The following is a 15,764-nucleotide window of genomic DNA, read 5'->3' on the forward strand; positions in this document are numbered from 1 at the left end:
TGCTTTTTAACCATAAGATTATGAATACATTTATTAACATCCAACAACATCCAACAAGGTTTTAAAGACATCGTAATGGAAGGATGCACCATAAAACCTGAAGGAGAGACCACGGGAGAGCAGGGAAACCTGGTCCGCAGTTTAAGCATTTTGCTAAATCCTTTTTTATTGCAAGTTTTATAAATTGTGCCACTACAAATGTTATTCATGTATTTTCTTGCTCAAAATGTTCGATACAGTATCTAGGTTGCACAACTCGAGCTTTAAAGAGACTCTGTAACAAAATTTTCAGCCTTATTTCTTCTATCCTATAAGTTCCTATACCTGTTCTAATGTGGTCTGGATTACTGCAGCCTTTTCTACCTGCACTGTCTCTGTAATATAACTAATCTTCCTTCCTTTGTCAAGCTTTGTAAACCCAGGGAGGAATGGACTGCCTCTGTTGTAATGAATACAAGTTATGCACGCCCCCTGCAGGCTCTGTGTGCTTTGTTCACTCCTCACTCTCTGCTCTCAGTTTCAGCTTGTCTGTGCTGAGGGGAGAGAGAGCTGCCTGACTCAGGAATCCCAGACTGGGGTGCAGATAATTCACCATGTAATAAAAACTTGTAGTATACTGTAACATGATATATATATATATATATATATATATATATATATATATATATATATATACACACACTCACACACATTTTTTTATATATATTTTTATATTTTTTTTGGGGGGAAAATCGTGTATTTAACCACTTGCCCACCGCCCACTACCTATGGGCGTCAGCAAGGTGGCTCCCCCAGGGCCACGTAACGCCAATCGGCAGCGGCACCTGGGGGACTAATTAGCCGGGGATCGTGCACAGGGATGCGCGCGCATCCACCAGCATTAGGCTCTGCCCACCCGCAACGTCAACCTGCAGGCCATTTAGCAGTGCCAGTGGGTTGTTAACCCTCCGATCTCTTCATTACTAAAGTATAATACACTTTGTTAAGCTAACAAAGTGTATTATACTGGCTTCCTCCTCCCCTGGTGGTCCCAGTGATCGAGCGACCACCAGGGGAGGAGGCAGCTGTGTATGTAAAAGCACACACACACTGATCCTGTCCCCCTGATCGCCCACAGCACCCCTCAGACCCCCCCCCCCCCCCCCGATCACCCTCTCAGACCACTGTTTGCACCCAAGCACCCCCCTAATCACCCATCAATGACCCCCTGTCACTATCTGTCAACGCTATATTTTAGATTAGGTCCTAAACTGCCCCCTGGGGGCTCCTGATCACCCCCCCCCCACACACCCTCAGATCCTCCCCAGACCCATTCACCCCCTGACCCCCCCCCCCCCTGTGTACTGTATAGATGTATATTCCCCTGTAATCACCCACTGATCACCTGACAATCACCCATCAATCACCCCCTGTCACCACCTGTCACTGCCACCCATCAGATCAGACCCTAATCTGCCCTTTGTGGACACCTGATCACCCACTCACTTCCTCAGATCGCCCGCAGACCCACCCTCAGATCACCTCCCAAGTGCATTGTTTACATCTGTTCTCCCCTCTAATCACCCACTGATCACCCATTAATCACCCCTTTCACCACCTGTCACTGCTACCCATCAGATCAGACTCTAATCTGCCCCTTGTGGGCACCCAAATACCCGCCCACACCCTCAGATCGCCCTCAGACCCTCTCTGATCAACCAGTGCATTGCTTGCATATATTCTCCCCTGTAATCACCTACTGATCACCTATCAATCACCCCGTCACCCCCTGTCACTGCTACCCATCAGATCAGACTCCAATCTTCCCCTTGCGGGCACCCAAACACCCGCCAACACCCTCAGAGACCCCTCAGACCCCCCCTGATCACCTCACCAGTGGATTGATTGCATCTATCCTCCCCTCTATTCACCCCTTGAGACACCTATCAATCACCTCCTGTCACCACCTGTCACCCCCTAGCTTTCCTACACATCAGATCAGGCCCTAATTTGCCCTCTGCAGGCTTCTGATCACCCGCCCACACCCTCAGATCCCTCTCAGAACACCCCCCCCCCCCCCGATCACACCCCTGTCACTATCCTAATGATCTAAAAACAGTGATCAATGAAAACTGTCACTTTTTTAGTATCACTAATGTTAACAGTTAGGCCAGTTATTTAGCTACGGCCCTTCATTGGGTAGTTAGCGTCAGTTAGCACCCAGCCCACCACACCGCAGTCACTAATTAGTTGCTGATTAGCATCATCACTGTTGCTAATCAGCATTGCTACTATATAGTATCTATAAGTGATCATTACTGATCGCAGTCAGATATATATTAGGGTCACTAGGATACACTAAAAACGCAGTGTTTGACCGATCAGGCCTGATCGTTCACCTGCACTTGCGTTCAGCCTGCCCCACCACAGTGACAGAACTTTTTTTTTCTGATCACTGCAAAAAACACTGTACAATATCTGTGGGGCTGTAAAGATCAGTTTTGATTTGTTTTAATCAAAACTCAGTGACCACAGCTTTCTACTTCACAAGTACTCCCTTTTACTAGGTAGGTGCTCTTTTTCCTGGGTAGTCTCAGAGGAATACCCCCTGAATTTAGCAGTCCACTATGGCAAAAAAGGGGTATTCTGCTGAAGAGGCCGCCAAGATTCTGGCCCAGTGGGCTGAGTGCGATTGGGAAGCCTCATCCGACGAATCATCTGGGTCAGAATACGAACCGGTGAACAGCAGTGGCTCTCTGACTGATAGCAATGATGAGGATGAGGTCCCGGCTAGAGCCAGGCGTACCACACCCCATGTCACTGGACTGCAGGTGGCGCAGGATCAGACTCAAGGGCAGCAGAGTGGTGTTTGCGCTGATCCGAGTTTTCTTGGTGAGGCATGCACCAGCAGTGTAGCATCTCCTGGACCTAGCACCAGTACTACCTAGCATGGTAGTAAAAACTGGTTTGGTGGCACGTGCATTAAGACCCTAGTTCGCAGCCACCAGGAAAACGGGCCGTACTACCCATAGTCTCCCAGAGGTGCTGGCAAATCCTAATTGGCAATCCCCTGGTTCCGCCGCACCCGTACTGCCCCCTTTCACCTCCCAGTCTGGCGTCCAGGTGGAGACAGATAATCTAGGATTGGCTCTTGACTTTTTTCATCTGTTCTGCACCGTGGATCTCTACGATTTAATTCTAGCTGAGACCAACTGTTATGCCACACAATACGCAACCGCCAATCCGAGAAGCTACCATGCCCAGCCTTTTCGGTGGAAACCACTCTAAGTTTCCAAACTTAAATTTTTTTGGGCCTTCTCCTTAAAATGGGTCTAGTCAAAAAGAATGTATTGCAGTCTTATTGGTCTACGCAGCCAATACATCACATAGGAGAAATATCTCTGTAAATGGACAATTGTGTGTAAAAAAATCAAAAAATTGTCATTAACAGAGAGATTTCTCCCACCCAGCATGGGTATGTGTAAAAATACACCCCAAAACACATTATACTACTTCTCCTGAGTACGGCGATAATACATGTGTGACACTTTTTTGCAGCCTAGGTGCGCTAAGGGGCCCAATGTCCTATGAGTACCTTTAGGATTTTAGGATCTAGACTACTACTCACGGTTTAGGGCCCCTAAAATGCCAGGGCAGTATAGGAACCCCACAAGTGACCCCATTTTAGAAAGAAGACACCCCAAGGTATTCCATTAGGTGTATGATGAGTTCATAGAAGATTTTATTTTTTGTCACAAGTTAGTGGAAATTGTTTTTTTCACAAAGTGTCAGACAGTCGGACAGTACAGATTCTCTTTAAGAAATAAAGTGTCAGAACACTATCGTGGGACCTCCAAGGATACTTTTAGAGGCTCCAAGGTTTCACATCATTTTGCTGTTTGCCATGGGGGTGATCTCTCTTCTTTTAAATCAATATAGTACAAACAGGATAGTCCGTGCACCACTTCTATTGTTGCATTTATTCCCAGAGCAGACACATAGTTACAGCATCAAAGCCAAAACTCAGCGTGAGATTATGGATGCATCAAAGCCAAAACTTTAGCGTGTCATAGTGGATAGATCTGACCTTATCCAGGATCTTGTGTGGCAGATGAGGGAGGGTGACCAGGGGAAGGGTGGACGGCGCTACAGCCGTTTCGCGCCGGTGTGGCGCTTGTTCACGTGCAGGAGTCCAGGATGTCCATAATGTCACGCTGAGTTTTGGCTTTGATGCTGTAACTATGTGTCTGCTCTGGAAATAAATGCAACAATAGAAGTGGTGCACGGACTATCCTGTTTGTACTTTAATGATCAATTGGCTGCTTTCATATAAGTCTATATGCATGCCTTCTGTGCAAGTTCCGAGAAGCAGAGTAGTGTGGAATGGGGCAGATTGGATATTTAAAGGTGTAGTGACCTTATCACCCCCCCATTACCGAGTGCCAGGAAATAACTCTTTTGTGTGTACTCTCTACTTTTAGATTCCAGGGTGTTGAGAGGGTCATGCAACCTATCAGAGGGGAGGACAGTCAGAGGAATTTCCTGAAACGGGACATCAGTTTGTTTTATGATTTATGATCTGCCATAACTCTTTTAAGTTCCTTTGTTTCCAGTCTTGGGCATTCCAATAGTCTACTTACTCATAGGGAGTTTAATCTGTTCTTTGTTCTTATATGAGCACTTTGTATACCAAATTATGCACTTTTGACACTTTTTTGTACTTTTACTTTAAAAAAATGTTCAATTTGTACCTTGCATTGCAAAGACCTCCCTCTGAGGCGTGACTGTTTGTATAAATTGTAGCTCCTATGAAAGCCTTTTTAGCTATGATTAAGGAGCAATTACTAGCTCCGATGCGTGAGCTAATATGCCTGTCTGTTTACATTGATGTTTTTCGGAAACAGCCGTTATTTCCCACAATGCAAAGAGGTTCACAGACAGCAAACTCTCATGACCATGGTCATGACATCACACTGTGGGAGGGATTTCACCACAATATCAGCCATACAGACCCCCATGATCTATTAAAAAAAGGTAAAGATTTCTTGTGGAAAAGGAGGTATCAGCTACTGATTGGAATGAAGTTCAATCCTGAGTAAAAGTTCCTCTTTAAAAACAAATGGGCAGCAGTGATCCTCTGGGTAGTGGCAATTAATTGCCCTGATGATTGGATAACACCCAGTGAATAAAAACATTTTCATGTAAGGATCTTCAAGTTGCTCTGGTTCCATGACTGTTGTAGTCATCCTATGACTTTTCTGCTTACTGAGCCATTTACTCTACATAAGCATGCAGCCAGTGAAGGCAAAATTGCTTGTACAGTTAGTGCCTCACTGTTGTAAGCTGTAATGCCATAGGATGAAACTGGCAGCTCCTTGTTTTTTTCCTATAAAGTTATATTTACAGTGGTGCATTGTGGTGGGTGCAGCATAACGGTCGCTCTGTAATGTAGGTTTGCCGACTGCAGTGTACCACCTATGCATCGTTCACAGTGTGGCAGATGTGTTGCGGTATAACGGCGTGTGACATGCTAACACACTGCAAGCAGTGCATTAATGAAAAATTAGCACATTGACGGTGACAGAGACGCAAACATTTTATTGACTCTATGCTTTACTGTACTTTCACTGTATGTGATGCAACGCGTGGATAACATGCGGCGTTGCTTTCCTAATCCATTGCATTGCTTTTCTGCTGTTACAGGGAAGGCAGTGCAATGACCACTGTGACTGTAGCCTAAACTCATTGGTGAAAAGACTGAAACTTTGTGTAAAATATAACTAAAAGCAGAATGTAATTGTCACGAATGTGGAACTTTCCCCGTGATCAGCGCACAACGCGTGCGCTGACACGGCGGAGATCCTCCACAAGCGTATAATTTGCAGGAACCCAGCAAAAGGTGCTACGCACCTGTAGAGGGAAATTCCTGTCGGCAGATGGCGCTGGGGAGTGCAGAGGAACCAATCCTCTGTACCTCCACAAGTGCCAGACAGGAATTGTACGAAGCGCAGAACGCAATCGCAAGAGAGGCGATTGCGAATGAGATTGAGCAAAAGGGATAGGTTGTATGTGTGTGTGCCAATCCAGTCGCCACTCCGCGACCGCGCACACACAACAGCAGATACGAAATAGGAACGCGATCGCGAGAGGTGCGATCGCGAGACGTGACACAAGGCAGAACAGAATAGAATACGAGGGTAGCAAAGGCACAGCAAATACAATAAGGAGATATGGAAAACAACAACGCTAGCTAACCGCGAACACCGCACTCATTCGCAACAGTGCACGCGGTCATGCGCGATCTCCACGTGATAAGCACAATAGAGACAAGCACGCCTAACTAACCATAAACAGACAAACATGAAACAGGGGACGCGAGCGCTTGCTTAACGGTTACCTCACCGAGCCTGTAGCAAGCGCAGCGGACAAGACAGACACACGAAAAACAAGAACTAGGCAGGAAGGATCCACCGCTCTTCCGCCAGAGCAAGTGTGATCCAAGCAGGAACACAGATCAGAAAGATCCACAGCCGCTAACGCTAGCGGCTAGTGCGAACTCAGCAAGACAGAACGATTCGCTATCAACCGCCGCTGGTGACAGCGCAATCGCGACCGACAAGACAGAACAGAAGGATCCCCAGCGCTCGCACAAAGTAGCTAGCGCGATCCCAGGAGACAGAACAGAAGGATCCCCAGCGCTAGCACAAAGTAGCTAGCGCGATCCCAGAAGACAGAACAGAAGAGATAGCTGGTAGCAACCGCTGCACCAGCTATACTCCAAGAACATAGATCAGAACCATTTCCTGTCAACCACCATAGGGACAGGACAATGGCAAACAGGCAAGACAAGACAGAACAGGCAATACAGATAATACAACCTGACTGGGCTAGAAGGGGAGCCTAAAGCAACCCCCAGGAATTAACTATACTAGATAGCAATGGCTGACACTTCAGCAGTGTCCATCAGGAACTGAGCATGGAAGGGAAATGACCAGCGAAGCACTCTGGGAAACATAAAGCTCTTATAGTGCCAGTCATCAAAGAAGGCAGGTAGGGGATTTGCATAACGAATGTATGCAAATTCCCCAGCAAGAGAACAGAACAGAAACTTGCAATGGAAAGACAGGTCTCTGTTCCAGAGACCTGCAGCCCACAGACTAGAGGAATGGACAAACAGCTGTCTGCCTGTGCAGCCAGCTGAGCGGATCATCACAGTACCCCCCCCTTCTAGGGATGGATTCCAGACATCCCTCAAGACTGGTAACATCACAAAACTCTAACTGAAGACTCATGAAGGTCAGGACAGCCCGACAAGGCCCAATTCCAGAGTCAGTCCATCCGAAACCGACCTCATCAGAAGCAGAAGCCACCGAAACATGCCCATCAGCACTGCAAGTCTCAGCGCAACACCCATCAGGACTGTGGACACCAGAGAAGAAGCCATCGACACCCTCCAGACAATACCCACCACCTTCCAAGGAGCGTCCAAGAATACCAAACCTGCCGCAATACCTGTTCGAAGTGTCCCTTACAACACCAAAGCCATTGCTGATCGCATTCAGGGCACCAAGCAAAACTTTTCCCGGAATCTCCCAGAACGCCTTGAAGCTCCGCAGAGATCCCAAGAAGCCAGAACGCTCACCAGGCTCACATGGAGAACCACCAAGAACCCCTAGGGAACCTATGATCATTCCAGACTCAAAATTAGCAGGACACCCATCAAGATCAGGACTTTCAGGGACCACTTCTGGGCATGCAAGCAGGCAGGCTATATCAGAACATGTCTCCACAGAGGAAGCATCTGAGTACGCTGGTAACCGAGGCACACTTAGGCTTTCTGGGTCACAGAGCACATCGGGGTACACTAGTACAGGAGAAACCTCAGGACATGTCGGGGAACTGCCAACCTCAGAGTCCGACACGACAAGACCAAAACCAGTACCGGGCAGAAAATCATCACGAGTAAAGATCACAGGTACTGGTCTTTCAAAAGAAGACTCGGATTCAAATTCAGAATTTTCTGTAACTGTAATATCATCATTGACTACACATGAATGAAGCTCCACAAGAGCTGCAAAAGTAGTCAGCAAGGCAGCAATGCCTATTGAAGTGGGCAACACCTCAGAAGGACCTGGGGGGCAGGAGACATCTCCCACAAGTTCTGCACCCCTTGGGAGGAACTCGGAGACCTTTAGATCATCGAACAAGACCTCAGGAACATCATTTTTCAAGTTGTCTAAGAAGGATTCTGTACTATCCATGTTACAGGGCAAAACTGGAACTTTATTTTGAGAACAGGGCAGATGTCCCAGGGAAGGTTCCACCATAAACTGAGACTGAATTTCATCATCATGAGTGGAACGTACAGGAATATTCACTGGACCACACACTGACTCCCTAACTTTAATCTCGCTGCACCCAGAACTCTGCGTAGTAGTCAAACTAGCTTGCAATTCCAAAACTGCAGAAAGACAGGTAAAAATAGCAGCAATACCTAGACGAGCCTCTAGGGGCAGGGCAGGAGATATTGTACAAGGCAATATTGACTCATCCAGAGTACTGGGTGGAGAGTCAATACTTTCTTCAGAATCAGACTCGCAAATGTCAATGCAAGTGGACATCATGCCTTCATTCATGGTACAGGGCAGGTTCAGAGAAAGCTTCTCTGGACAAGGCAAAGAAGCTTCAGCATCAGATTCGCAAAACCGAAGCGCTGTCTCATTCTTAGATTCGGCTAACAATGTCGAATCCGAGGAGTCAGAACGAAAAATTTGCGGATCCAAGATCACTTTAGGTTGCGAAACTGACGCTTCCATATCGCAAACTTCCGCGATCTGCGGAGCAGACTGCAAGGCATCTAGGACAGAAACACTGGAGCAACTGTCATCAGGCAACAGGCCTGCACAGGTGTGAACAGGGTGAGACAGAAACTCATTTGCAGAAGAAATGGCGACATCAACAGGATAAACTTTATTAGGCATAATAATTTTACTTTTGACGCTGCATAGTCGAGAAATTTTCCCCATAGCAGGGTCACAGACGGAAGATCTCAAAGATCTGTTTCTAACTGACAAAGGATCCCACACATCCTTGAGGAAACCGGCAGACTCATGCCGATCACAATCTGCAGGAACATCCGAGAAACAGGCATCAGATCGCACAGATTCAAACTGCACACTGTCATTCATTTCAGATTGCACAAAGTCAAGACTCTCATGCTTTACCCCAGAAAGGCAGGAACAATCATCCGACAACGATGTCTCTTTATTGGAATCAATTGGTTGGTGTGTGCAACTCATCCAAAATCGTTTGCCATACATAGATCACCAGATCCACATCATCCTTGTCACATTCATCGGAATCAATCAGAAGGTACATAGAATCGAGACAAGCATTCAAGACATCTTCGCTTTTTGCGATGTAAAAATCGCAAAAGGCTTTCCAATCAAAATCGAATTCTTCCAGCAAGGCCCCAATATCCCAGGAAGCAAATGGGGGTTCAAACAGGCCAGTATCCAAATAATCTCCATAGGGGTGGAGTTCAGGAACAAGAACAGATTTTTTAACTGCTTTAATGTAGTGTGCGATCCTACCTATAGCAGGATCCACATAAGCTTTGGATTGGGGCAAAAAACCTGAAAACTGATCAGCAGTTGCATTATAAACATCATTATCATACTGCATGGTTTTGCCCATTTCAGACTTGACAGAAATAACCTCTTTATTTGTGGTTGCTAGGGGCAACGGATCTTTCCGCTGGGAAGCCTTCCTAGATCTTTTACGTTTAGACTTAGAGGCTTTGGATGGCTGCTTTGTGGATGAAAGAGTAGATGGAACAGCTGATTGAGCTGCTGACAACAACTCATTAAGGGGGTATGGTAATTGAGGTAATCTCAGCCAATTGTGAATTAAAAAGGCCATGAATTCCAGGGGTCTTTGACTCAGGGTGGTATGATTTAACACATCATAACCCCACATTGACATTTCGCCCCCCAACAGAATGTAGACCATTTGGGGGGCCCAGGTAAACACTGGGGTGCATTGGAATTCAGGGTTCGCTAACAGTTTCGTACACTCAGACAAAAATTCGTCTGCTGATTCAGGTTCAAGTTTTCTAAATCTCTTAAAGGTACAAGAGCCATATTCGACAAAATCGTACAAATCGGAAATTCCGTCTACACTGGGGTTTTGGGTTGGGCTGGGCATTCTGTCACGAATGTGGAACTTTCCCCGTGATCAGCGCACAACGCGTGCGCTGACACGGCGGAGATCCTCCACAAGCGTATAATTTGCAGGAACCCAGCAAAAGGTGCTACGCACCTGTAGAGGGAAATTCCTGTCGGCAGATGGCGCTGGGGAGTGCAGAGGAACCAATCCTCTGTACCTCCACAAGTGCCAGACAGGAATTGTACGAAGCGCAGAACGCAATCGCAAGAGAGGCGATTGCGAATGAGATTGAGCAAAAGGGATAGGTTGTATGTGTGTGCGCCAATCCAGTCGCCACTCCGCGACCGCGCACACACAACAGCAGATACGAAATAGGAACGCGATCGCGAGAGGTGCGATCGCCAGACGTGACACAAGGCAGAACAGAATAGAATACGAGGGTAGCAAAGGCACAGCAAATACAATAAGGAGATATGGAAAACAACAACGCTAGCTAACCGCGAACACCGCACTCATTCGCAACAGTGCACGCGGTCATGCGCGATCTCCACGTGATAAGCACAATAGAGACAAGCACGCCTAACTAACCATAAACAGACAAACATGAAACAGGGGACGCGAGCGCTTGCTTAACGGTTACCTCACCGAGCCTGTAGCAAGCGCAGCGGACAAGACAGACACACGAAAAACAAGAACTAGGCAGGAAGGATCCACCGCTCTTCCGCCAGAGCAAGTGTGATCCAAGCAGGAACACAGATCAGAAAGATCCACAGCCGCTAACGCTAGCGGCTAGTGCGATCTCAGCAAGACAGAACGATTCGCTATCAACCGCCGCTGGTGACAGCGCAATCGCGACCGACAAGACAGAACAGAAGGATCCCCAGCGCTCGCACAAAGTAGCTAGCGCGATCCCAGGAGACAGAACAGAAGGATCCCCAGCGCTAGCACAAAGTAGCTAGCGCGATCCCAGAAGACAGAACAGAAGAGATAGCTGGTAGCAACCGCTGCACCAGCTATACTCCAAGAACATAGATCAGAACCATTTCCTGTCAACCACCATAGGGACAGGACAATGGCAAACAGGCAAGACAAGACAGAACAGGCAATACAGATAATACAACCTGACTGGGCTAGAAGGGGAGCCTAAAGCAACCCCCAGGAATTAACTATACTAGATAGCAATGGCTGACACTCCAGCAGTGTCCATCAGGAACTGAGCATGGAAGGGAAATGACCAGCGAAGCACTCTGGGAAACATAAAGCTCTTATAGTGCCAGTCATCAAAGAAGGCAGGTAGGGGATTTGCATAACGAATGTATGCAAATTCCCCAGCAAGAGAACAGAACAGAAACTTGCAATGGAAAGACAGGTCTCTGTTCCAGAGACCTGCAGCCCACAGACTAGAGGAATGGACAAACAGCTGTCTGCCTGTGCAGCCAGCTGAGCGGATCATCACAGTAATGATTTGCAAATCCTGTAAACTCTGTTTTTAATTAATATCTTACTAAGGCAACATTCAAATGTTGAAAACTGAGCAAAAATTATTTTTTGTAAACTTATGTGCTTATCGGTATCTTGAATTTGATTCCACCAACAAGTTTTAGGGACATGATGACCATTGTGCTACATCACCTATTTTTTCACAGCACTGTAAATATTTGGAGATTTGGTTGTTGCAGTTCAGAATATGAAATGTTACCCAATTCTTGCCCGTTGTATGATTTTAGCAGTTAAATATATAATTTGTCATATTTTTCATTTTGTAATACACCAAAATGTTTTCAGTGTGTGACAGGTCTGGACTGCTTGCAGGCCAGTTTAGCACTTTAGTGTTGTAAACGATGCAGTATGAACAATTTGTCTTAACTATTTGTGGTGTTTTCTGTAAGACAGCAATTAAGAGACTGAGACATTTGCTAAGTTCTGGGATTTCTGAGACGCCAACTATGAGAATTCACAGGAGAGAGTTGAATAGTATGGGGTATGGGGCATTGCATCTTGATATATGGAAACATGAGTGTTGACTTATGGACACTCACGGATAATAAAAGAAGGGGTAGAGAGAACATTTCCTGTTTTGGTTTAAATTGCTGTTTTCTTGTTATTGGAGGAATGATGACTAGTCATATCAAAGACAATTCATCAGCTGCCCCTGAAGTGGGCTTTAGGGAATGGATAATGGCTATGGAGTTTCAGTATAGTTGCTCTTCAACTGTTAAGCTTTGTGTCGGGACGTGTGAGTGAAGCTATGGCCATTTTTCTGTTTTCTGTACTCTTTGATGGAAATGTTGGTTTCTATGCTTATGTAAAATGGAAACATTGGTTCAAAGGTTACAAAGTTACAAAAAAACACTAAGGCCTCTTGCATGCTACATGCAATTCCGATTTTTTTATACGATCAGATTTTTTATTCCAATTAAAAAAAAGTACTGCATGCTGCTACGTTTTTTTTAATCGGAATCAAAAATTGGATCGTATAAAAAATCGGAATCTCATGTAGTGTGCAAGAGGCCTAACAGAGTTTTTTTGTGAAATAAATATGATATCACCAATGGTGATAATTAGCACTGTTCTTTGTGAAATAATCATTGAAAGAAGAATTTAATTTTTTAAAGTGTAGACAAGGCGAAAGCTGCAACAAAAAAAGATACTTCCCTAGATAGAGGGAAGCCTCTGGATAGTCCAGAGGCTCCCTGTGTCCTCCTTGTCCCCACCGTTGCTGCGTGCTGACCCCTGGAACATTTTCAACAAGAGCTTGTCGGATATGATATATGGCACTGCTCCTCTTCATGCATGAGCATGGTTGAACTGTGCCTCGGTGAGTATGGCTGCACCTGCGCAGCAAGCTGTAACTGCTTGCACAAGCGCTCATTGCTACTGCGCAGGCGTGGCTGTACTAGAGTGTGCAAAGTACTACCCCATTTGTGCATGAAGCAGAGCATGGCTGTGATCTTTTACAAAGGGTAACAGGCAGCGGTGGTAGGAGCGAGGAGGACTATCCAGAGGCCTCCTTCTACCTAGGTAAGTATGTTTTTTTGTTACAGCTTTCACAGCAGGTTTACTTCAACAACCTATAAGATATATGTTGACAAATCATTACAGTGCTGTTTTTTTCTAGTTACAGTCAGTGATTAGTTCTTTATTTGTTGTTTTTGTGCATTTGCAATGTGCAGTCTGTAGTGGCTCGGGGATTGCTGAACAGAATCCAAGATGAAGCTGGGTATGTTCCTGTCTACATAAACTTTTCTGCTCAGACCTCGTCTGCCCGGACACAAGAAATTATAGAATCAAAGTTGGAGAAGAAGAGAAAAACCATCCTGGGTAATATTTTGATGGACAAAATCACATATTATTAAAATTATTTATGTGATAACTTATAATATGTTATTATCTAAAACATGACAAATCAAGACACTTTTAAGGCACACGTTACCCTATTACTATGGTACATATAGGGGATAAAGAGGTACACTGGTTGTATAAAATATGTTAAAAACAACTAAAAAGAAACAAGTGAGGTTGCTTACCTCAGAGGCAAAATTCTTAGACAAATAATTTTTAATAACAAAGCACAGGCAACGTGTTTCACGAGTCTGAGCCTGCTTCCTCAGGCCATTAAAAGTGGCAACAGTCTTTAGAACGCTAACTTAGGGAGCCTCTTATTGGCCAGATGAAGCGGGCTCAGACCCGTGAAATGCGTTGCCTGTGCTTTGTTATTAAAATGTTTTTGTCTAAGAATTTCGTCTCTCAGGTAAGCCACCTCACTTGTTTCTTTTTAGTTGTTTTTAACGTATTTTATACAACCAGGGCACCTCTTTATCCCCTATATGTGCTAAATCCGTCCCTCAACATCCCCCGTTGAAGGGGTATAAGCATTAGCCACAGTGCTTTTACACAAGCCTAGTGCTTCTATTTATGAAGGAGAGCGACCAGCCGAGGTCCTGACGGACCACCCCGAGTGGAGTCGGGTTCATTGTCTCCACCTGCTGCCAGTGGTTGGTTGCACCTAGCAATCCACCTTTGTGAGTAGACCTTTTGCTTGATTCTTTCCAAAAATTGTGTTACTTTGACATACTGCACCATTGGGCTCCCATTTTCTCTCTTGTATCTTTTGCTCCAGGGTGCTCACACATCCCACCAACTTTCTATTACTATGGTGTCTGCTTTTCAGGAACAGCATCAAAATTCATATACACTGCCACCTATTGGTGAAATCTGATAATACTGCTCCAGTCAGTTACAACAGTGTCAGTCACTTTGTTTGATAAGCCTATTGTGGGCTCTTAAATATGAGGTTTTGTTTTTTTTATGTTAGTTTCCTTTCACTTCCTTCACTAGTTTATGATGTCCCATCTATACTAGTGAATTCATGGCAGACTGATCTCAAATTGAACTGAAATTCAAATTGGTCAGCTTATGGCAAACTGAAGTCGTAAGCCCATGCATACTGTAACTATTTTGGGATGGCCTTTTACTCTGCCAAGGCAATGCACCCAGTGAGAAGATAATGCTGCTATTGCGTTTTTTCCAGTTATAGTGACAGATTTGATAACCCATATCTAGAGATTGTTGCTAGGTAAAGGGCCTGAGCAACAATAAATGTGTCAGCACTTAAATTGTTTGACATCCACAGTTCCTGACTTTGGGGCCCTAAGGAGTTTGGAGCCTCAGGCGATTGCCCAATGTACCTAAATGTAAACACCAGCCCTGCCCATAAATACTAATATATGAGTAGTATAATAGGAAGTGGCAAGTTGTGTTGTTCATTGCAAACAGTTAGTGACTCAAATAAATTTAAATCTATTTAGAACCATGAAATTGTAAATATCACTAATTCAATTGATATACAATATTTTATAAATATAGCATGCAGTTTCAACTGAGATATTTTTTTCTTACGTTTGCATTCGGAACATCACACAGCTCCAAAGTAATGTGATTTATTTAAGCTGAATATGTTTTATTTTCAGCTATATGTACTTAAGTGAACTGAACCAGTGCCACACACGACATGTTATGTAACAGAAAAACTAGAATAGCCTCATGCGTTGCCCCTTATTTAGACACTTGAGGGCACCATAGGTCAAGCTTCTGATGTTAAAGAGACACTCAAGCGAAAAAAAAACTATGATATTATGATTTGTATGTGTAGCACAGCTAAGAAATAAAACATTAACCACCCTGGCGTTCTATTAAGATCGCCAGGGCGGCTGCGGTAGGGTTTTTTTTAAATAAAAAAAAAACTATTTCATGCAGCCAACTGAAAGTTGGCTGCATGAAAGCCCACTAGATGGCGCTCCGGAGGCGTTCTTCCGATCGCCTCCGGCAGCCAGAAGTAACACGGAAGGCCGCAATGAGCAGCCTTCCGTGTTTGGCTTCTCCTGTCGCCATGGCGACGAGCGGAGTGACGTCATGGACGTCAGCCGACGTCCTGACGTCAGCCGCCTCCGATCCAGCCCTTAGCGCTGGCCGGAACTATTTGTTCCGGCTGCGCAGGGCTCAGGCGGCTGGGGGGACCCTCTTTCGCCGCTGCTCGCGGCGGATCGCCGCAGAGCGGCGGCGATCGGGCAGCACACGCGGCTGGCAAAGTGCCGGCTGCGTGTGCTGCACTTTATTTG

At 45.4% G+C, this 15,764-nt stretch overlaps 1 protein-coding gene across 1 annotated transcript in view; it reads left to right on the forward strand.

Moving 5' to 3' along the window:
- The window catches only part of DNAH6 (dynein axonemal heavy chain 6), a 443,662-nt gene that overhangs the window by 183,420 nt on the left and 244,478 nt on the right, over window positions 1-15,764 (forward strand). The window contains exon 40 of the mRNA XM_068233571.1: window positions 13,320-13,467. Coding sequence (XP_068089672.1) covers window positions 13,320-13,467 — 148 coding nt within the window. The remainder of the gene's footprint in view (window positions 1-13,319; window positions 13,468-15,764) is intronic.

Source organism: Hyperolius riggenbachi, chromosome 1, assembly GCF_040937935.1.
Source record: "Hyperolius riggenbachi isolate aHypRig1 chromosome 1, aHypRig1.pri, whole genome shotgun sequence".
Lineage (NCBI taxonomy): Eukaryota > Metazoa > Chordata > Amphibia > Anura > Hyperoliidae > Hyperolius > Hyperolius riggenbachi.